This window comes from Oncorhynchus kisutch, linkage group LG4 (assembly GCF_002021735.2).
Source record: "Oncorhynchus kisutch isolate 150728-3 linkage group LG4, Okis_V2, whole genome shotgun sequence".
Taxonomy (NCBI): Eukaryota; Metazoa; Chordata; class Actinopteri; order Salmoniformes; family Salmonidae; genus Oncorhynchus; species Oncorhynchus kisutch.
Window position 1 is genome coordinate 75523315 of NC_034177.2, and position 23538 is coordinate 75546852.

Sequence of the window (23538 nt, forward strand, 5' to 3'; positions counted from 1 at the left end):
TAGTTATTTTTGTCGAATTCAAATGATATTAATGGACATATGTGGTTTTCCTGATTGAAAAGGGACGATTTATGGGCACAATAATATCTAATGTTGATTCTTATTAGCTTAATGTATGCACAGCAACAAAAGCCATTCATTTGGTAATTGCGGAGCAACTAAATATTTTTGTAAGTGTTTAATATTACCCACAAAGAGCTTTTAAACTTAAAATAAATACAGGGTTCTTGCAGGACCTTCGGCAATCCATTCAAGCCAACAAGTTTGGAGAGCGTGTTGAGTTTAATCAATTCAGAACGTCGAGATGGAGCCTAACTCACTCAAGGTAACATTATAATCATACACCAACATATTCTATTTTCGCATGATATTATCAATTTGAGGACAAACCTTTGTGTTTGCAGCTCATTTACAATTCTTTGGTGTTTTTGTTGTTTTTACATCATATTAGAATAAGTAAATATATAGTTACATGGTTCTAAATCAGTCCTAAAATCAGATGCAGGTGGTATTTTGTGCGTAATTTAATGATTTGTCAAGCCATAGTCATTGCGCATGTCGTCCCATTCAATGTTTCCACATTTTTTAATATGAATAACTCATTCATTAAGTTGCTTATTGCTATTTTCTCCACAGTGGGTAGGCTCGTCTTGCGGTTTACACGGACCATATATATTCTACAAGGCTTTTAAATTTCACCGGGACGGTAAACCAAGGATTCTGTCCCTCGGAGACTTTTTCTTCGTAAGATGTAAACCCGGGGATCCAATTTGCATAGCGGAGCTACAGCTGTTGTGGGAGGAAAGAACTACTAAGCAACTTTTATCAAGCTCAAAACTTTATTTCTTACCCGAAGATACTCTCTTGGGAAGGACAGTTAGTCATGGAGAGGTAATAACCTTCAAACATTCTGTTGATACATCGATGTGGCATTTTCTGCATTCTTTGGTCATTCGTTGTATAACGTGCATGCATTATGTGATACCCACATTGATCCATCGCAAACTGCATAATGTGTCTGTCTATTACAGTGTTATTGACTGCTTAGCCTATTTGTTCCTCATTGTGTCAACTGCTGAATGTGCAGTTCAACCGTATCCAGCTGTGCGTAATAACGCTCGTGTGCTGTATAAGGTTAATTGTATTTAGGGGAAGAAAAATCCCCTACAAGTCCAGCGCGTAGGCTATGTCATTTTATTTCTTAATGATGCGTGTCAAACGGTGATATTGACTGAAATTGCGAAATGGTAAAGCATATGAGATCAAAACGCCTCGATTCAACAACACCATAAATATAATCTTTCATCATATCATATGAATGGCTGCTGACTAAGCGCACACAACCTATTGAAGACGAGTGCTAGCACGTCTGACTTGTTCTAAATTTGCATAATTTCCATGAAATCATTCGCATTCCTAACAATATGATATTGTTGTCAGCTCAAACGTTCTGCCATTTTATCCAGAGATTAGGACAGGTCGAAATGACAAAGCGTTATAAAACAACATTTACTGTAGTCTGATATGTTGCCATTGGCAATATGATTAACTGAGGTATTTTGTTAAGTGGCTAAATATGACGCCTGTATCACATTTCATAACCGCATAGAGCGACACATCTTGGTTTTGTACATTAATTTATTGTGGGGTATATAAAACAATCAAACATTTGCTATATGCTACTGTAGCCTACCCAAATAGGCAATTCTACCGAAACACATTTCACGATGCTCTTACTTGATTTTGAGGTCATATGAAATATGCCAGCGGTTGCATTTGTCATTTAGGAAGGACAAAGCCTAGTTTGTATTTGATTAGCAATGCAAACATAGAAACGGACTTTTCCCTGCTGATGGTCCTCTTGTGTAATACAGTAGCTATCATATTTCCTTATAGTGGACACTGCTATGAATACATGTCATTGAAACCTTTTATTTTCTTCACTCAACTAGAATCATCCAAATCCTTACTTTGCATTAGCCTTTAACACAATGTAATGACTTTGTAAATACTTTGAGTGCATGCACAGTCCATCATTAAGAAACACACTTGTGCAATAAGGGAGAAGTCAGCCCCACCCCTTGAGAAGCCTGATTTGCATTGCAAAGTGGTAACATCACACACAATTGGATATCTGGACAATATTATTTGACTCCTTCCAAGATCAAAGGACGGAGTGACTCTAGAGTGTTGGCAGTTGGAAATGGATAGTTATAGCAATAGCCTAGAGCAGAGCTGAAGTAGAGTATGACACAACATACGGTGACATCTAAAAGTGTGATGTTGATGCCAACGACCCCCTTAAATGTGATTTTAAACTTGATGTTCTCAGCAAATTGCCCTATAAAGATTACATTGGAATTTCACTCAAACAAGTAACTGTCTGCAGTTATTACCAGTCACTTAATGATCTTTATTTTATGACTGCCCTAATATGCAAATCTGCTTAGCCCGAGACAGCTTTCAGTTTGTAAGATATACGTGGTAGTTATAGCCTCTGACTAATGGGTACGTGTAAGACTACTTATCTACAGCACAAATGTGTTCATGTCATGAATACAATAACAAGTCATTTTCTCAGTGGGATAAAAGGAGGTTATAAATCTCTCTGGATATCCCTTCTTGAGTTCAATGCTCACCATATTATGTCATTTCCCCTCAGGCCTGGGTATTTGTATGCTCTTTGCCCCTCCCAGTGTAGGCAGGGACAAGAGAAACCCATGTCCTACTGTGCTCATTTTGCTTTCGCTGACAACCCTTCTACTCCACCATAAAGACTGACCGCATGCTATGTATAAAGGCATTGTGTTATGTGGCGCACCCATTATGATACAACCTCTATTTGCGTCTCTGCATTCTGTGGTCTGAGAACCGCTTCTTGCAAAGCAGTGACACAGTATTAAGTCTTACCCTCAACGCCCCCCTCCGGTACATGTTGGCTCAATACGCTGTCTTTTTTTGGCTCATGTTTCAAGAGAGCTTTTTTAGATAACACTTACTGCTACAACCATTTCAATGCTGCTACAGCTAATTGCTTGGGCCTGATTGGTGTCCTGCTTAAGGTACCCATTGTAGCAATAGACAATTGGCAAGTAGTCTGGTATTTTCTGTTCATACACTAATAATTTGTTATTATCTGTGATGTCACTTCTTGTTTGCCACTCTATTTCTGTAAATGACAAAGCAGTGAGGTATGAGAGCAGTGACTGCAGCAGTTGTATTGATTGCAGTAGAAATAAATGGTGGCATCTGTCCAGAATCAGCTTTGGTTTATGGCAAAAATCCATGCTTGTGGTGTTTGAGTGCTGGGGACCTGTAAATAGGGAAATCAGATTATATGTTGTTTATTTTCTTCTACTCTGATTTTCCTGGAGGGTGTATGTTTGCAAAAGTAATTCTAGCCATAGGAATGTTTTTGTTCAGTTATGTTATCTGGTAGTCCATATATACAACCAATAGCTTAATAGTCAGTGAGCATGATACCAAATCACCCTATTCACCCAACAATGTCAGTAATTTAGGCTTGGGTGGGTGAAAACTATACCCCCACTGCAGAACAAGCCATTAAGTCAGAAACGTTGCCCTCAAGTGAATTCCTTTTGCGTTTTGAAAATACATGTAAATTATTGTCAAGTTTTTAGGGCAGTACTGGGGATAATTTAAAATGTAATTTAAACTGAATGTCATGCCCTTCAAAGTAAAAAAAAAACACAATTTTGGTTTATGTTATTTCCATACACATAAATGTGTTCTTATATGCCGCTATTCTGTGATATATGTAATGATATACAGTGTTTTTTCCCTCAACACATGAAGAATTGGTGCTCTTTGGGTTGGTTTACACCTTGTCATTGACAAACCACTTTAACATCAAACATATTTCCCATAATGCATGACTCTAAAGCCCCAAGCTATAGTGGATCATTATAACCTTAGAGGACTGAAACCACAGATGAGCTGTTTCCAGAGAATGTACTTAGCATATTTTTATTCTTTAGTGAATGCTCATAGCACTGCTTCAGCCTAATATGATTTAGTCTGTGGTTATACACCCCACAGTCAAAATAAGTCAAATAGTATTCAGTTCTGTGTGTGTTTAAAGTATTTTTGAAATTGCACACTGTACAAAACAACATAGTAGCTGCTTATAGTTTATGGCAGAAATCAGACCGCCAATATCTTGCAGGCATATATATTGTGACAACATATAACAACTATTTAACCAAGTTCTATTTTAAAATAGTTTCAGTAGAATACATCAGACCCTAGCCTCTCCTGTGCTAATTTTTACGTGGTTGAGTTTCGTTTTTGTCACTGTATCCAAGGTCAGTGTTGAGGAGAAAAGATAATGAACTCATATTGCGTTTCACTCTCTCAGCCTAGTGCACCAAAGAGCATTGTTCATGTCACCATGTCCATTACTCAATTACTAATCTCCTTTTGGCCCAAGGAATTCCTGGGTTGACCCCCTGAGCCACCAGACTGAAACCTTCGCAGCATGACAGGGGCTGACTGTGAGACTCTGACTCGTAACTGAAAGGCCTGTCCAACAAATGTACCGCTTTGCCCTACAATGGTGACATTTAGGAATGTCCCTTACTGTTCAAGTACTGTGGTGCTCTTTTCACAGAATGATATGGAATAATATGGATTTTATGGACATTTAGAGATCATGAAATCATAGCACAATTGTTGAATCTTAAGTCATAAAAGCACACCTTTCTATCAATTACACAGTTGACATTCCATACATGTTATATAAGCCCTCATGCATTATTTGTTGTAAAAGTTTAAAAAAAGGGGTCATATCTGCTGTCCTATTTGCTGTACTATCATGAACCTGTAATAAATCACATTGTAATATTATTGCTCCATAAACCACTAAGATTGTTGTAAGCCTAGTCACAATATCAACCTTTATTTGCAGTCTGCAAAAATTATATAGCAACAACCTCTCTTGTGAATTGTTTTATTTGAAGTGTCACATCTTCCCATTGGTAGCCTACAGAGACCTCTGACCTATATGCAGCTTGGTGGTTTTATCTTCCACTTCCTTCCACTATCAGGACCTTAACTCTTTATGGTAACTCAGTGTGGGTGTTTCACTGCATTTAAATGGGTGTTGTGTTTTTGAACTCATAATATAATGTCATGACAGCTGTTGAATGACAATCACCTGTTGCATTCAAGTAAAACGCATCACAAAACAGGATAGTTTGACACCCACACGTCACATACAATTGAATGATGTTTGGGAAACATGCAGTTTAAATGTTTCTTTCTGTGAGGAAACTATACAGCAGGGTTTCCTAAACTAGAGGTCGCTTGATTTGAAAGTGGGGTTTCAAGATACATTTTGCGCTTGGTTCATAGAACGGTAGCTGCTAGATGTGGTTGTAATAAACAGAGCGGTTTCTGTTTTCTTCCTACAAATGTGGCTCTATCTTTTGAATGGTTTAAGCTACAAAATATTATGACCCCTTCACTGAAAGATAAGACTCTCACGTATGTACATACTTTCCCCCTCTAGTATGCCCACAAGCCGTTAGAACCGAGTGGACAAGACCAGGCACTAAATCAGACCATCAGACTTCTACACAGATCATTCATTTTTGCCTGATGATCTTCTGAACTTCCTAATACCTTTCTGGTGTATTTCAGTCACTTCAAACCATATCGTCTTCATGTTGAAATCCTGTCAAAAATCCTGTCAGACTGATTTGTAATAGACTGTCATAGCCCAAAGTAAATATTGGCCGTTGATTACATAACTTACTTTTACCTGGTTGGGTTGCAGACTTTTTAAAATATCAAAATGGGGTCGCGGGCCAGAAAAGTTTGGGAACCGTTGCTATACGGTATGTTATGAAGACACTCATTCAAGACCTAAGATGTTAACTTTTGAAAATCCATTGTGAAATCTTCTGAGTAACGTAGTATTAAATATAATGTATACTCCTATGAGTTACCAGTTTAGTATGTTTACTTAGTCAACTGTATCAAAGCACAAGAAGAATTCCAGAGGATGTTTTTGGCTGCAGGCATCACTGCTTAACAATTTCTACTGTCTGCTGTTGATTGGTACTTAAATGGAGTTCAATGTTATTTAAATGTCTTCCTTTTAAAAAGAAGACAGTCATGATGCCAGCAAACAGTTTCAACCACCAACCAACCACCACCACTTGACAGCACATTATAGAGTTTATATAACCATGTTTATGTTTGCGTTTACTAAGAAGACACAGATATAAGAAGCTAACCATCACAGCTTTTCTTATTTACAGCTTTGTTTTTGATTAACTCAGTTTTGCTAGCGGTGTGGAACTGGCATTGTGAAAATTGACTCTGTATGAAACGTAATAAAGTCACTGTATGTGTGTGTGTGCGTGTGAATGCTTAAAGGGATAGTTCGGGATTTTGGCAATGAGGTCCTTTATCTGAGTCAGATGAACTTGTGGATACCATTTTTATGTCTCTGCGTGTAGTTTGAATGAAGTTGCTAACTAGCGTTAGCGCAATTGCTAACAATCATTAGTGCAATGACAGAAAATCTTTGGGAAATACAGTAGACTTCCAGTCATTACGCTACCGCTAGTTATGATTGGCTCGCGAAACTGCCTCTAACTTCCTTCATACTGGACGCAGATACATAAAAATGGTATCCAAAAGATCATCTGACTCTGGATAAGTAGACAAAGGGCTTCCTTGCCAAAATCCTGAACTATCCCTTTAAAGGTTGCTTCAGGGGAGAGGTGTACAGACTGTTGCAAGGTAAACGTTAAAAAGCGTGTTTCTCCAGATGGACACATCTGTCCTCCAGATTCTGCAGCTTAATAACAATCTCCTACCACTCCGGCCGGATAACAAGCCCATTACTCCTAAAAATGGAACCACATTTCAACATTTCTATGCCACAATTTTTCCATTGGAGTTGCAATTCCTCAAAAGGGATAGATCAAAAAAGTTATTTTAGTTTGCCTCAAAGGGTTGAAAGAACCAGGAACACAACTTGTTCAAGGGTTGTAGACTCTCTAGAGTATTACATTTGAACAAAAGGTTGCTTAGAAAAGTTCACCCTGGTTACCATGGCAAGCTGCAGATGTAGGATCTTAATTTGATCACAGGAGATGTACAACTTGTAGTGTATTAGAGGTTTCAAAAGGCTTTGTAATTTCCACTTTTAAATTTCAGACTTGATTTTCCCTTTTTAAAAATGTATCAACACCTACAAAAAAGTCAATGAATTATAATATAATGATAATTCACATTCCTGTTGCTGCAAGATTATTTTCCTGGCTCCTGGTTCCTGGCTCAAATTAAGATCCTGTATGGCCCCATCTTTAATAGTAACTCGTATAATAGTCTTAAGATGGTGTTATGAATTGACATATCCCTGTAATTGTTTTCCCTCCTGACCTCACACTCCCTGCCCTCCTTCTCTCGTCTGTCTTATAGCACGAGGTCATTGCTGTGTCAGAGAAGGTGATTGTTCGGTTGGAAGACCTGGTGAAGTGGACAGTCCCAGAGTTTTCGGGATGGTCCCACGGACTGCGGGCAGCGCCTCTGAAGCCCTCTGTCCTGAGGGAGCTGGGTGCCAATGGGCGCAGAGATGCCCTCCACAGATACAGGGAGAGCACCTTCACCAGCGGCCTCAACTTCAGAGACATCCAAAGGGAGAGGGCTCAATTGGGTGAGGGCAACTGCTTTCCTGTCTCTCAAGCTATTTTGTTTGTCTGTCTATGAGTAGTCAGAATAAGTACTAGAATTCTGACCATAACATTTCAGTTATACATGAAATTTTAACTATTTGTTAATACTTATAAGCCTCTTATAGATGAAGGCTTTGTATAAAATAGTTACCAGTTTGGATTACACATCACTGTTAGAACCACATGAATGCACTAACACATTTATGACCAATCAAACATTTTTCATTATGCATTTATTTTTGCTCATGTTACTGTTATAATTGCATGTACATTCCCGTATAATTACCTCAAACCTCTGGCATCCTTAATTTGTACCGTTAATGTCGTTGAGGTATTTGATAGCTGCATTGTGGTATTTCACTGCTGCAGTGAAAATAACATGAATCACAATATTTGAAGGAGGCTGATGAGTCATGCTAAGCCTTGCTGATATAAAAAAGGGTTTATTTAACAAAAGAAATGTGAAGGACTTAATATTCCCTTTGAATAACTATGTTTCCCCCCCTTCAGATGATAGTGAAGCAGCAACATTGTCATAGAATGTTAATGACACATACAGCATTCTCTAACTCCAATTTCATATTTTTCTATTTGGGTTTCTCTTTTTATTCGTAGTTAACAGAATACTGACTACAGATAACTTCAACTTTTTTGCAAAAATCTCCCATTGACATCAATACAAGATATAAGGTATAGTCACACATAGTTGTATCAATTTGGGATTGGGCCCAACATCATCACCATATTCTTGGCACTTTCTAGAGATACTGCTGTAATGTTTTGCAATAAATAATTTTTCCATTACCAAAAAAACATTTGACTAGAGAATGACTGAAACAAGCAACAAAATAGAGAAAAGGCCCCTTCAGAATGTGTTATTGATAGTTGTTATTGTTTGGGGGTTGTGGATGATTCATAAATCCTTTAGTAGCTGGAGAGCTTGCTTGGTTTTGCCTTTGAGTGTTATATTGCCCTTGAATACACTCTATATTGTTAGATTCTAAAGAGAAAGTGGATTGGAGAATCAATAATGGCCGCTTTGTCGTTCTACGACATGAGGAATCAATAGTGTGTGTGCGCGAGTGTGTGTCAGTGTGTGCGTGTGTATGCATGTGTGTCAGTGCTTCTCTATGTATATGTGTGTGTGTGTGTGTGTAGTGTTTGTGTATTAGTCATAACAGGAAATAACGGAGGGATAAAAACAGCTGTATAGATTTATTTGATGTCAGTCAGTCTCGTCACCTTCTAATATTCTCTGTGGCTGTATGATGCTAATGAGTGATGTGGCCGTTAATGACTCCATCAGGCTGTGTGTAAATGCACTTGTCCCTCCAGTGGAGTATCTCCCTGGCTGCCTGCTGAATGTGCCTTGTCAGCAGAACTCCCCTGGCAGGGCACCAGCAGCCCTAGCCCTGTGGCATGTGTTCCCACCCCTGCCAGCTTGCCGTTGTCTCTCTAACGATAAGAGAGGGATCATTCAACAAGGACACGCTATTCCAATGAGCTTTGGTTTGGATAGCAATATAGCTGTGATGAACTGATGATTGAAATTAAATATGAATTAAAGAGATATTGCAAGTGTTCATTGAGTGTCCTGACGCTTTCCTTGTAGGTTTTGTTAGAGCTTCTGAATCATTATTCAAATTTTTGGGAAACGATCATTTATAACCCAATGAGTTTCTTATTGTCGGGAAGAGCTTTCCTGCCTTCTCAGTTCTACTCATAACATTAATGATCTGTTAGCTAATTGTTGTTATAAACACGAGGATGTCCTCTCTGGATCTTGAATATCTGAGCCATTTATTCATAAAAAAACAGGATACTGCCAGAGGTTACATATAAATCAATTGTGCATTAAAGGGTAGTACAGTGTGCTATTGTTATTAAGGGAGGCATTTTTTTACGTGAGTGTTTCCTAATGTTTCCTGGCAGACAGCCAATGAGAAGTACAGTGCATGGAAAGCATAAAAAATGCTCTCTACAAATGTGTCATGAATAGCAGGATCACAGTGCTATTGTTCTTTATGTGAATTATATGATGTGATATTATAGCAACTAAGCTACATGCTCTGTTCACAGAGGATAGGGATACAGAGGTCTCCACTGTCATTAATTAGAGAAAGAGTGCCCTTGCCTTGCCTGCTAGCTATAGTGCCGCATCGACCAGTGATTTTTAACAGTGTGAAGCGAGTTGAGATTGCTGTTATAATTCAAGTGCCATCTTGAGGAAGAATGAACTGTTTTCAAGGCTCTCCACATTCTAGAGTGCTGAGCAATATTACACTTATCTGGACCTGCAGCTGTAAATAAACCAATTCCACCATGCCGCTTTAGCAGGGAAAGTTGACATTCATTTCCATCCATCCCTAATAGAACTGTCCCAATTTTTGGCCGGTCGAAATGTGTTGTTCTATTCCAGTGGACTGGACAGGAAACGGAGAGATGTTGTGTAATACAGTGAGGAATACAGAGATTGTAAGAATTGTAAGAATCTGGTGTTGAACGGACCACCTGTGTTCTATCTGATCAAGACCTATTTTCTATGGAAGATAGACATAGGAGCAACCTCAATGTGTTGTTACAAGAATAATGTGATATGGGCTCTCTACCGTAAAGGACATCTGGCAAAAGACATATGGCTTTAAATGTTGTCTTTTTACATTAGAGCTTTTTACATACAGTATATAACTGTGACATCAATATCTGCATCAAGCCATCTATTGTATGTTCCTACCATTTCCTGGTTGAAAAAAATCTAATAGTTCTCCTAATTTCAGTTTCTGTGACAAATAAAGCAAGTAAAGTGTAGGTGTAGAGCATCATAGTACCATCTCAACTGCTGTGAAATATATTTTCCATAAACAAAAATATAGCATTTTCAGCTGTTTGAAGCTGGTGTACAAAACCGAAAGTAAAAGACGGCAAAAACCAAACTTAAGAACGGGAAGCATAGGAATATAGCACAAAGAACATCTCTACTGCTTTTTAGACTTGCTTTCGAGAGAGAGAGATAGAGAGCAAGAAGAAAGAGAGAACATGTGTGGATCATTAGTCATGATTCATCATTCACAACTGCCGCTCCTTCCCCCAGCAAGATTTGTGCTGTGACATGATGACAGGGATTGTGCAAGGTCACATTTTTGACTCTCTCTACCCCCCTCTCTTACTTCTCACCTAGCTGGAGGTCGATGATGAAATGATTTACAGGAAGCAAATTAAACCATGCTGCTTTCTAGTTAACAACACTGTGCCAACATATACATTCCTACTAGAATGAATATGGTATGTTTCACAGGTGCCCCATAGAAATATAATGAATCCAGTGCATAACGCATTATACATTATTTATGTCTGTCCAGATGCAGCCACTGGCAATCTTCAGAAAATGTTTCAGTGGAATATTTTAAATTGACGCAGTCGATGGATTATAACCTTCGCAGCATCTTTCAGAGTTCACCAAATTATTTATGCTGACACAGACCCACAGAATGATAAAGAGAATAGAAAACAGATTTCTTTCACTGGGTTGAGTTATCCTGGCAATATACATATGATTGTAGTTGATGTTGCTTTTCTATTATACTATGGTAGAAAACTGACCATGAAAACTATTTTGTGATCCGATAGACAAAGGCATGGATTTGAAATGAAATAATGTCTTGTTGTAAAGCATATTCTTCATTCAACTGTGTATTAATCCGATAGCTGCTGTACGCTCCCTTTGTCATTTTCTCTCCCCTATGCAATTTCCTCAAACTAATTCTTGGAACTATCCAAAGCTTTTGAAGTAATTCAATGGAGTGTTCTATTGATTGTGTGACTCTGATAGCAATGGGTTTTGGTTTATGGGCATGTTCTCTTCATTATTTTCAGACCTGTTGGAGAGAGAATCACAAGCTGTTTTTCCCTCACTGATCTGCTCATATCATTAATTCCCTTGACTGAAGTTTGGCCGGAAGCCAAAAAATTCTAAACGTGTAAGCAGTAAATTGTGTGGCGGGGTGGAAAAATCTATTAGATGTGGGGAGCGTTTGAGCATGCCTGGAATTTGAATGGGCCAGAAAAACACGTCCTAGCAGGCATGTGCTTTGTAATCAAATTTGGATTCCGATGGCAAAAACGGTTTAGTAATTTAGTCCTTTCAAAATGTCAGATAATATTTGTGTAATTTCCAGCTGTTTTTTTGCCTGTGTGCTCCAGGGGGTGAGAGGCTTTGCTGGTGGATTGTTAAACAATGAGTTTGGATCCCAGGGGTGACCTCACAGAGGAAGTGAAGGGTTTTGTCTGTCCATTAACTGGCTCTGAAACAACAGACTTGTTATTGATGTGACCTCTCCTAGAACATAAAAGGCATCCCAAACAGCTAGTATAACACTCACACGCTATGCTAGTGACATAGAGGGAGCATTATTCCATTAAAATATTCCCTAATCTGGTTGCCTTGATTGGATTAGTTTTGTTAAAGTTGAACAGAAAAAAACTATAAAAATAGACATCAACATGGACGCACAGACAGACCCAAATACTCAGACACCCACCCACACACATACCCTTCTCTTAAAGCCATCATAGTGACATTATTAATTTCAACCTGGGGGCATTCATTTTGCTTGCGAATAAACAATGTGGCTTTTATTAGATAGGTTGCCAAGGCTTGTTGAGTCAGTATGCCTTACCCTTTAGTTTTTATTGCCAGCCAATCATCCCACCATAATGTCCTTGAATATTTCATGAGAACATATATTAGTCCATCTGTGTTATGAATGCATTTCAAGCTGCTCCAGTTGCAGTCTTTTTGTGCACATTACAGTTACAGCCTGGAATTCAATCAGATCTGCACTGCGGGCAACCCATACTGCAAAAACAGCGTTACCATTCATATTCACTGCATAGGAACAATGTCATTGTTGTCAGTGGGGGGTTATTAGGGCTGTCAAACTCAGGTTAAATTATTGCCTTTCCACTGACATTGCTTAAAAAAGTTTCAACATAAATCACAAGTTGCAGTATTCGTACATCGTCTTGAATAATGTGCATATTTTAAATGGCACGGTTAGTTTTCGCATACAAGTGTTACATTTGCATGAGGAAAATATCACCCAATTCGGGAAGTACTTTTGGACAGTTTGAGAAATGTTTTGTTGTTTCTTAAAAAGTATGATACTTCTCCCCATGAGAACAAAGAAAGGCACAGGGCTAGTTCATAGACTGTTTTCCGTCCTGTTGTCCTGGCAGTTATTTCATTTCCGTCCTTTGTGTGTTGGCCACTTGGTAAATCCGTATTATTCAGCAGCTCTGTTACTCTCCACCATTTCCCCCAGTCATGTTTGTGAAAACTCATTAAAAAGTTAACAGTTTCTTTGAGGCATAGATAGTGGATCTTTTGAGGAAGTTTGTCAGTTTTATTTGTGCGTTGTGTTACACATCAATATGAACAGACGGCCTAATAGGATATTTTAAAATGTAACGCTTCAAGGTTTTTGGGGTACAAAAAAACCTGTTTCATCAATATGGCGCTAATGTCATTATTCCGTTAGTAGAAATAAATGTTCCAGTAGTTGTTCTTACATTAATCCATGTAAATTGTTCATTGTACTGGATGTAATTATTTAAATAGGTCCAGTTGGCTTAGCCTATTTACTGTTTATTTTAAGCTTCCCTGTACAGATCTGCTGACATGAGAGGTTCTTACATAATGACAGGAATTCACAATGGGCTCTGTTGAGTGACAGCCCCCACCCAGTCCTCTCTCATTATAGTCCTTAGAATGGGAAACATGCATGTCCTGAATAGCCTGTTGTTTTCTCCCCTTTCCTTTCTGTCCTTAACTGAAACATATTAAATCATGTTCCTTTCTATGTCTGTATCCCCTCAGTGGTCTGCCATGATTTACAATGGGGGGCTTTGAGGAAATATACACAGCAAGTTTTGTCAGGAATGACATGTAATTCCCTCTGACCCAATTCCCAATCTTCAGATGAATACTTTTCTACCCTTCCCATGTAAACCTCAACTAAAGTGGGAACTCTGTGTCCCATTAAAGGTACATTTAAAGGAAACATCACATCCATTTTATTCCAGAATGCACAGAGAATGTACAGGCCAGGAACTCAGTCATAATCTTTATGATCCAAGATCACAGCTGCTCAATTGAGTTTGTGTCGAACAACGCCGCGTGACAAATGGAAAGGTCGGTCCATCAGAAGAGATTGTATATTATCTTCTGGGAGAAAAGGCCTTTAGATTTAGACATAGAAATAGTGGAATTAAATGCCTCAGATTTCCCCTGACCTTCTTTTCATCCTCAGAACTAGTCATTTACACTGGAAATCTCCTTTGGGCAAGGTTTTCTATGTAACAGCCTGGCCACTGTTAATAATTTGTGAATGAGGAGTAGCGCAACAGTGCAGTATCTAGATTGGGAAAGGCAAACAGAGCCATTAATCTCTCTGGATGAATAAAACAAAGAACAAGGTGCAATGTTGAGGCCTGTTTACCACAGACAATAGCTATTGACTGTCAGTTCTGTAAAATCTTTGTTTCTGCTTGTCTAAGTCGACTTTCTTGTTCCTACCAGTAATACCTCGCTGGTATATACAATTATGGGTCTCATGTTTGGAGTATGATTGTGGTGATGCAGGGTTGAAGCTATAATTTGGTTCAGGCTTAAAAGACCTCTGGAACATTGGGATGCTGCCTTGTTTGTAACCGCCATAGTCTTTGATAGTCAAAGGAACCAATTTGGCACAAGGAGCTCTGAATAATTTTATCATGTATTACAGAGCCTATTAAATGCAAACTTTTCAATCTAGCAATCAATAACACAGACAGCTTACACTGGCCCCATGCCAATGACATTAGAGCTGCTAGCGCTTGTTGCTAGGGAGCAGAGCCCGCTTAGGGGAAGGAATGTTTAATGTAATAGAATCACATAAATCAACTCGGGGAAAGTGCTCTTGTTTTTTTTCTAAACCATTTGAAATGGGGGTATGTTTTTGAAAATGTCGTTTATTGCAATTTTTCAATGCAAACTGTGAGAACATCTGGAACCAAATTAAGAAGTGTTCAGAGCAATTGTGCTGCGTTTTTTTTCTGTACGCATATAGCTGGCCTAAATTCTTGCGCAGCACACTTGAATAAATTGAGGTGAAAATTATATAAACGTTTCTTTTTTGTTTCGGGACACCCTCCCCTCCCCCCAATCCCCCCAAAAAATAGAACAGAAAGAGGCACTTTAGTGCCATTAGATAATTAAGAACAGGAACCAACTTGCAGAGAGAGCAGCCCTCTGCTGTCCTTCCTTCATACAGTTTTAATAGAACATTTCCTCTGGGCGTTTGTGCCCTTTTGTGAGAATACCATTCCCTTTGAAGGCTTTACAGATATGCCTTGTGAATATAACGGCGACTAATAGTTATCTTAAGGCTGATCTAAACCAGGAAATGTTTTGATGCAACTGATATTATGGGTTGTTGTGAAGAGGCGAGTCAATACTTGATTGGAGCCCATTGAATCATGGTAGCTACATTATGCGTCATGAATATGAAGGGATAAAAGAAAATCTCCCTAGGGAGGAGAAGCTAGTCGTTACTGAAATATGATTGTCTTTTTGCATTCCGTCCAATATTTATTACTGGCAGATGCCATGCTTTTTTGGTTCAATAAAGACAAACAGCTTGAGAGCCAGCCTGCATATAGCTCTCTGTGTCACGTCCTTTATATGAAAACCGTAGATGCTGCAGGAAAGAGAGGCGGATGAATCAGAGAGGTGTTATACATTATGAAAGGAGTCTTGGGTAAATGGAAACAGGGCAACCTCTGAAATCAATACAGAGCTGAACAGCAAAAAAAGGCAGTGGATGGGGAGAGAATACAAAATAGTCTCCTTGTCCAGTTTCCCTAGTTTATTCCCTGTACTTTGATAAGCTTTACATTTTGTTTTGATATCCGTGCGGTACCTACTGTAAGAACAGATATCAATGTGTCGCTATTGGCTCATAAGACTAGGCTCCAGTAAATTCCTTGTCTGGTTAGATGATGTGGAAATGTTGACAACAGCAAATTTCAGCCGAGTGAGTGATTTAGGACTTAGTGACTGAAAGATAGTATGAGAATAATGTTTTTCAGCATTTTTGCCTCAGTGAACAGAACTTTGAAATAGTTTTTCCCCCTGGTGTAACGATTTTAAGCTTGTTTGAAATGTAAGCCATACAACACCAATTTCGTTAATAAATTGGGCTGTTGCCTAGCATAAAACATTTTTTTGGAGTCTGTGTTGGAAAATAGATGTTCCTTTACTCTTCATCATGTAACCTCTGTTGAAGGAAACCCAGAAGTAGGTTTGAAAGGGTTGCTAGCATTGACCGGAGAAGTGGAAAGCAAAAAAGCTCTCATTGCCTATGGTTGTTCAGAGTAATGGTGATGCAGGAAGCAGCAGTATTATAAATAGTAGGCCTATATCCCAGAATCACCGACCTTGACCTTGAGTTGTCTTGGAATTGGAGTTCTGTACTTGCTTATGCAGGCACTATAATCCATCTGCTGTATAATTACGGTTGAATAGCATATTTTGTAATACACTCTTATATGTCCTCGGTTATGAATAGTAATGAACCGTCTTGTGAATGGTTATGATGACATCCTGTCACATTGTGTTTATGCTGATGATACAACCCTGTTGTGTATGTTAGCTTTGAGATGACTTGACGATGCATAAAAAATATATTTAAAAATATATATATATATACATACATACATACATACATACATACATACATACACACACACACGTTACATGGTAGTTTAATCATCACAGAAGGGCCTCTAGGTCCTACACTAAAGGCTGCTTGTCAAAACCAGCTGCTTTAGTAAAGAGAGAGAAAGAGAAACAGCATAATGTTCTTTCTCTCCGTCTTTCAACTCTCTAGTGACAGAGCTAAGGCCCCAGCCAATTCAAATTTGTATGTAAAGATCCTTTATTTGAAAAGATCAGATTTGATGAACAAAGGGACATTAAGTGTGTACATACCATTCCATTCCATTATATACCATTCCATTATTTACCATTACATTATATACCATTATATTACATTATATACCATTACATTGCATTACACACACACACTCTCTTGCACACACCACACGTTTTCTTCTTCTATCTTCGTCGGTACCTAAAATGAATTTCCTTTCAAAATCCCATTTTCCCCTAAACATAACCCTTACCCTAACCTTAACCCAAACCATAAACATAACTCCTAACCCTAACCCTAAACCTAACCACTAACCCCTTATCCTAACCCTAATTCTAACCTTAATTGTCACCCTAACCCTAAACCTAACCCCTAAGCTTACAATAGCCTCTGTCCTGATGGGGACATGGGAAATGTCCCCACGAGGGAGAATTTCTCTTGTTTTACTATCTTTGTGGGGACCTTTGGGAATTTTAGGTCCCCACAATGTTAGAAGAACCAACACACACACACACTTAGTCCTACTATACAGTAAATCCCCCATGGCTTCTTCCCCAAATTGAATATAATCAAAAGAATGCTGGGAGGGCCCTCAGGAGATTGCCAGGTTCCATAGTTGGCTAGTTCAAATAGAATCCTTGACATTTGGAAACAAACCATGTGCCACCAAGCAGTAATTGCATACGACCACAGAAACACACATCTGTGCTGTGTGTGTTTGAGGATGGGGGCTTTCATTGCCTGCCTTTTGAAGTATTATTAATGTGTAGTTATCTGGCTCTGTTGTCTGTGAAAGGTACCTGTATTGGACTATGGTATCTAATAGGGCTGGGCTGTGGACATCAAATTGGAGCAAGGTGTGCCACCAATCCTTGTTCAATAGAAATGCTAATTTTATATTCAGATCATATTTCATATAAATTATTATCATCAACAGTCAATAATATTGATAACTATGATGAATTATTCTCCATATCGCCCAGAACCTAGTTCAGGTACTTCATATGAAAAGTCTCATTGTTATATTGTGGAATGTTTGAGTAGGTGCTACTATAGAATGCTACATTCAAAACCTCATTATGGATTACACCTCTGGCTGGATATGTGCAAAGAAATGCCATCCAGGGATTATTCAACATATTCAGTCTGTACTTATACTGTATTCAGAGTGAAAGAGAGGAGTAGGGAGAGAGAGGATGGTCAATTAGTGTTTAATTTCTATGTGTGTAAAGTTTCCATTGTACTGGTCTACCAATTTGACCAACTCAACCTTACTCTTCTGTACGAAGGTTGCATACATGGTGGATTTTTATGCTTAGATGGACAAATGGGTATATATTATGGGTATATATTATGGGTATATATTATTCTTTCAAGGCTAACAGTACTTGTTTGGGCTCAATACTAGTATATTTCACCACTATAAAATATATTGTTTTTCCTGTCACACAATTGCATGATATGCTTATTGATTGGGATGGCAGGTAGCCTAGCGGTTAGAGCATTGGACCTGTAACTTAAACGTTGCAAGATCAAATCCCCGAGCTGACAAGGTAAAAATCTGTCATTCTGCCCCTGAACAAGGCAGTTAACCCACTGTTCCTAGGCCGTCATTGAAAATAAGAATTTGTTCTTAACTGACTTGCCTAGTTAAATAAAGGTAAAATAAAATGAGGCTATAGGATCTGTGTACTGCAGTGTAGTGTAGTGATGAAAGCATAAGAAGCTATTATCTGATGATAGCCCCAGCAGTAAACAAAGGGGTTAGCTTATTTCAACCCTGCAGGCGCTACACAAAACGCTGAAATAAAATATAAAACATGCATTACCTTTGACGAGCTTCTTTTTACGTCCCATAAACATCACAATTGGTCCTTTTGTTCGATTCATTCTGTCCATATATATCCAAAATGTCCATTTATAAAGCACGTTTGATCCAGAAAAAAACAGCTTACAAAAAACGCAACGTCACTACAGAATATTTCAAAAGTTGCCTATAAACTTTGCCAAAATATTTCAAACTACTTTTGTAATAGAACTTTAGGTATTCTTAAACGTTAATAATTGATCAAATTGTAGACGGGGCAATCTGTGTTCAATACAGGAATGAAAACAAACCAGCGCCACTTTTCACATCTTGCGCAACTCACAAAAATGTACCCAGTTTCTAGTTGGCCTACTTCTCCATTGCACAAAGGAATAACCTCAACCAAATTCCAAAGACTGGTGACATCCAGTGGAAGCGGTAGGAACTGAAAACAGGTTCCTAAGAAATATCCCTGGGCAAGGACAAATCAGCGAACAGAGAGAGGGGAAAACATTTGAAATTAGGCACGCTATTTATCCAAAAGTGAATATTCTGCCCCCTAGCCCCAAGAGGTGTTAAGGGGCATTTCTTACATGCTTGTTTTCCTAAAGTGAGAAATCCTGGGAAAACTGCTGCTTGAATTTACTTATAAGTTGCTTATTAACACCTGCCAATCTAGATGTGAAGATATTTTAGTTGTCTTGACATTTGCCTCTGCTATTATCAGTATATGTCATACATAAAGTCGTACTCATTCCCGTATTCAAGTGAAATGTGTCATTATCAGGGGGTGGGGGTGGGTTTAAACTATATTTGTTTGGAACTAGGGCTGACTGTTTGTTTGAAATATTGTTTTGCTCCAGGCCAGGAAGATGACGGCAGGAAGGTTCTGGTGCTGAGCTATCCCCAGTACTGCCGTTACCGCTCTGTCCTGGCCCGGCTCAGAGAGCAGCCGTCGGCCCTGCTGACGAACCACACCGTGCTGGCTCTGGGTGGCATCGCCTCCCTACACAGCACAACACGCATCCTCTACTGCAGGGACACCTTCGAACACCCCACCCTGCTGCAGAACGAGAGTGTCTGCGACGAGTTCGGTAAGTCCCAAAATGCTAGGGTGCAGGAAGCACCTGTTCCGCTTTAAAAGGTTTTCTCCAATTTTGCGCCGACTGAACACCACACAGGGTTGAGGTCACTTCCACTTTGATTCAAGTCACTTCGAGGGATGGATTGAATTGAAAGTCTCTATGTGACCTTGAATTGAAATTCCCTATGTGGACCTGAGATGATTCAGTTCACTTCCAAAACGGACTGAATTGAAATGGAACTGACCCTAACACTGCAAAACACACCATACTGATGAGTATCATCTGTCCTTAAGATAGTCTTTGTTTAAAGGCCCAGCGCAGCCCAGTGATTTTCCTATGTTATATATATATTTCTACAGTATGAGATTGGAATAAGCCTGTGAAATTGTGAAAATTATAATAATTCCCTTTTAGTGTGAGAGCGGTTTGAAAGACCTACTGAAATTTCAGCCTGTTTTGGTGGAATGGAGTTTTGGCCTCCCTAGTGACATCATCAGGCGGTAAATTATTTATAGGTCGTTATCAATAACACGTCACAATATGGCGCAGAGCGTTTGATTTGCCTGCAAGGAGAACCCCAGCTTCGCTAAAACCATTGACAACTGCGTGCCATTTTTAAGGATATAAAAAAAAACTATTTGGTTGTAATATCATCAGCTCTTGAAGAGAATAGTCAGAACTACACAGTTCTGATTATTCTAGGAAAAACAATTTCGCACATTTATCTCTATCATCTCTCAATATTGGCCACCATTAATTTGATATTTGTGTAATATAAATTCAAAGTGAACTATACCTGTCAAGTGTGAGTGATTTGGGTTAATTTCCTATCCTTTGTGGGTTCTGCCTGTCAAGCAGCATAAGGGCGCATTTTCCGATGTACTGTTAGCTGGTAATGTTTACTTTGCAAGCTACCGGTAGAAACTTTGCACAGTTGGCAAAACATAGTGGTAAGTCAGGGCCTCCCGGGTGGCGCAGTGGTCTAAGGCACTGCATCGCAGTGCTAGCTGTGCCACCAGAGACTCTAGGTTCGAGCCTAGGCTCTGTCGCAGCCGGCCATGACCGGGAGGTCCGTGGGGTGACGCACAAGTGGCCTAGCGTCGTCCGGGTTAGGGAGGGTTTGGCCGGAAGGGATATCCTTGTCTCTTTGCGCACTAGCGCAAAAGTATATGGACACCCCTTCAAATTAGTGGATTCGGGTATTTCAGCCACACTGTTGCTGACAGGTGTATAATATCGAGCACACAGCCATGCAATCTCCATAAACAAACATTGGCAGTAGAATGGCCTTACTGAAGAGCTCAGTGACTTTGCAACAAGTCAGTTCATAAAATGTCTGCCCTGCTAGAGCTGCCCTGGTTAACTGTAAGTGTTGTTATTGTGAAGTGGAACAGTCTGTGTGGCCTACCGTGAAGTGGTAGGCCACACAAGCTCACAAAATGGGACCGCTGAAGCGCCCAGCGCGTAAAAATCATCTGTCCTTCGTTGCAATACTCACTATCGAGTTCCAAACTGCCTCTGGAAGCAACGTCAGCACGATAACTGTTCGTTGGGAGCTTCATGAAATGTGTTTCCGTGGCCGAGCAGCCGCACACAAGCCTAAGATCACCATGCACAATGCCAAGCATCGGCTGGAGGGATGGTCGAATCTGGGTTTGACGGATGCCAGGAGAACGCTACCTGCCCGAATGCCTAGTGTCAACTGTAAAGTTTGGTGGAGGAGGAATAATGGTCTTGGGCAATTTTTCATAGTTCGGGCTAAGCCCCTTAGTTCCAGTTAAGAGAAATCTTAACGCTGTAGCATAAAACGACATTCTATATGATCTGTGCTTCCAAATTTGTGGCAACAATTTGGGGGAGGCCCTTTTCTGTTTCAGCATGACAATGCCCCCGTGCACAAAGCGAGGTCCATACAAAAAGGGTTTGTCGAGATTGGTGTGGAAGAACTTGACTGACCTGCACATTGTCCTGACCTCAACCACATCGAACACCCTTTGGGATGAATTGGAACGCCGACTGCGAGCCAGGCCTAATCGCCCAACATCAGTGCTCGACCTCACTAATACACTTGTGGCCCATGATTTTGAAATGAGATGTTCGACAAGCATGGTCATGTAGTGTAGTTATAAGTTATTCAACAATCCCTTGAAAATGGCACGTAGTTGTCAATGGTTTTAGTGAAGCCCCAGCAGCCAAATCTAACGCTCTGCACAATATTGTGACGTTTTAGTGATAACGACCTATAGACCAATAAGAAATAATTCCAAACCTCTCTGCCAATATCATCTAGTTTTCAGTTTTTCCTTCCCCACTCAGACCACTCACAGATTTTCCTAGTTAAATTCTTGCTTGAGAAATTGATCTTTGCTAAAAAGCTGCTTTTGTTTCTTTTTCACCATTTTGATTTAAAACAATCATAGTAAGGTACATAATTGATTTGATATTGAGATAAAAACGGCTGGCTTGAACCCATTTTTTTTATAGCTTAACTCTTTGGACCTTTTGAATTATAGCTTAACTCACCGTAATTGTGGAACAGGTAAAACATTTTGGAGAGATTGTCTGTGTGGGTAATTTAATTTTAAAAGAAAAATGAGGAGGTGAGGGGAAACTGTTTTATGCGTAGGAAAATCTGGTATGAATGAATAGCAAGCTCACATTCTCCTGCTGCTCATACTGTTGGCTCATTGTGCCAGCACATGTAAGTGTCACACCGCATTCAGGCACAAGTCTTTTTCACTCTCTGACTGAAGTGTCATTACGTAAACACCACTTCTTTCAATACGCCACATTAATATGTGTTTCATTCGTGTTAGGAAACATTAAATTCACCCATGTTTAATCCAGATTTGTATTAGGTCAAGTGCCAGGGGCAGTGAATAATGGGCCGTTGTTAAAGCTAGAAGTGACTGGAAACGATTGTATTTATGCTTTTCCAATGCTAATCCTGACCTTTAACATTGGCCAAGTCTTTTTCTAGCATTGCCCATTTAACAGACGTTCTTTTTTTATTCAAGTGAATTGACAGCCACCTCACGGTGTGTGGACAGAATGTCATTTGTGTCACTGCAGAACTACTGGAACACTGCTAATAATTAAAATGCTGCTATCTAGAGAGGACCAAGGAGTGCCACTGTCATTTAGAGAACGTTAAGGGTTTATTTTGGTTTGGTTACTCAAGGCCCGTGTAATAGCAGGGCAGCTTGACATGATGTCACTTAGTATCATGTACTTACTTCCTATTTCCATATTCATGTAGCCTCATTTCTACCAAACTGTGGAGAGGATGATGACAATGTGACTATTGCATATTATTATCATATTTTCTGTGAACATACTCTTCTGTACAACCACACAGATATGACGGAAGAAAAATTTGTCATTACATAACATAGTCTACAAAGAAAGGTTTGAAGAAATGTTAGCGTTCCAAGACATTTCCTCTGGGAGATAGTTCGAGGCAGTAAGATTAACTTTGCTCTGTGGTAATCATACTAAAATTGTAATTCTGTGGTTGGAATATGCTGTGAGAGAACATGTTGTCTTGAACATTGGTATAATTACATGCCTGGCAACAGTGGAACCATGCTTTGAGAATATTGTGAGACAAGTTCTTCTTATTTTCCTGCGACAAAGTAATAATGTTGCTTACCCTCCCCGCCCCCACCTCTGAGAAACATAATACCCATTGCTTAAATAAACAGTGTTTTGAAAGCTGATGAAGTACTTATGTTTGAGGTGAAACTACAGGCTCATTCGTTCGTTTAGTCTTTTATTCAAACTGCTATGTCTGGGAAGGAGATAAAATCTATATGTTTTTGTGCAAAAACTGTTGTTATTGTTTGCCTGTTTGAAATGTTTCCGCTCAGATTTTGGGGTTTTATGTTTATTAAAGTGGAACATTTTCTGGAATCCATCTGAATCCTTTTAGTAATCCTCGGGGGGGAAAGATTTATTGCTGGATATTA

General features: G+C 39.3%; 1 protein-coding gene across 1 annotated transcript in view; it reads left to right on the forward strand.

Annotated features, from left to right (window-relative positions):
* Positions 1 to 258: 258 nt before the first annotated feature.
* Positions 259 to 23538, forward strand: part of LOC109888991 (AT-rich interactive domain-containing protein 5B) — a 64707-nt gene continuing 41427 nt past the window's right edge. Inside the window, exons 1-4 of the mRNA XM_031823662.1 lie at positions 259 to 325; positions 637 to 891; positions 7456 to 7690; positions 19349 to 19579. Of these exons, the coding sequence (XP_031679522.1) occupies positions 305 to 325; positions 637 to 891; positions 7456 to 7690; positions 19349 to 19579 (742 nt within the window). The 5' untranslated portion in view covers positions 259 to 304. The remainder of the gene's footprint in view (positions 326 to 636; positions 892 to 7455; positions 7691 to 19348; positions 19580 to 23538) is intronic.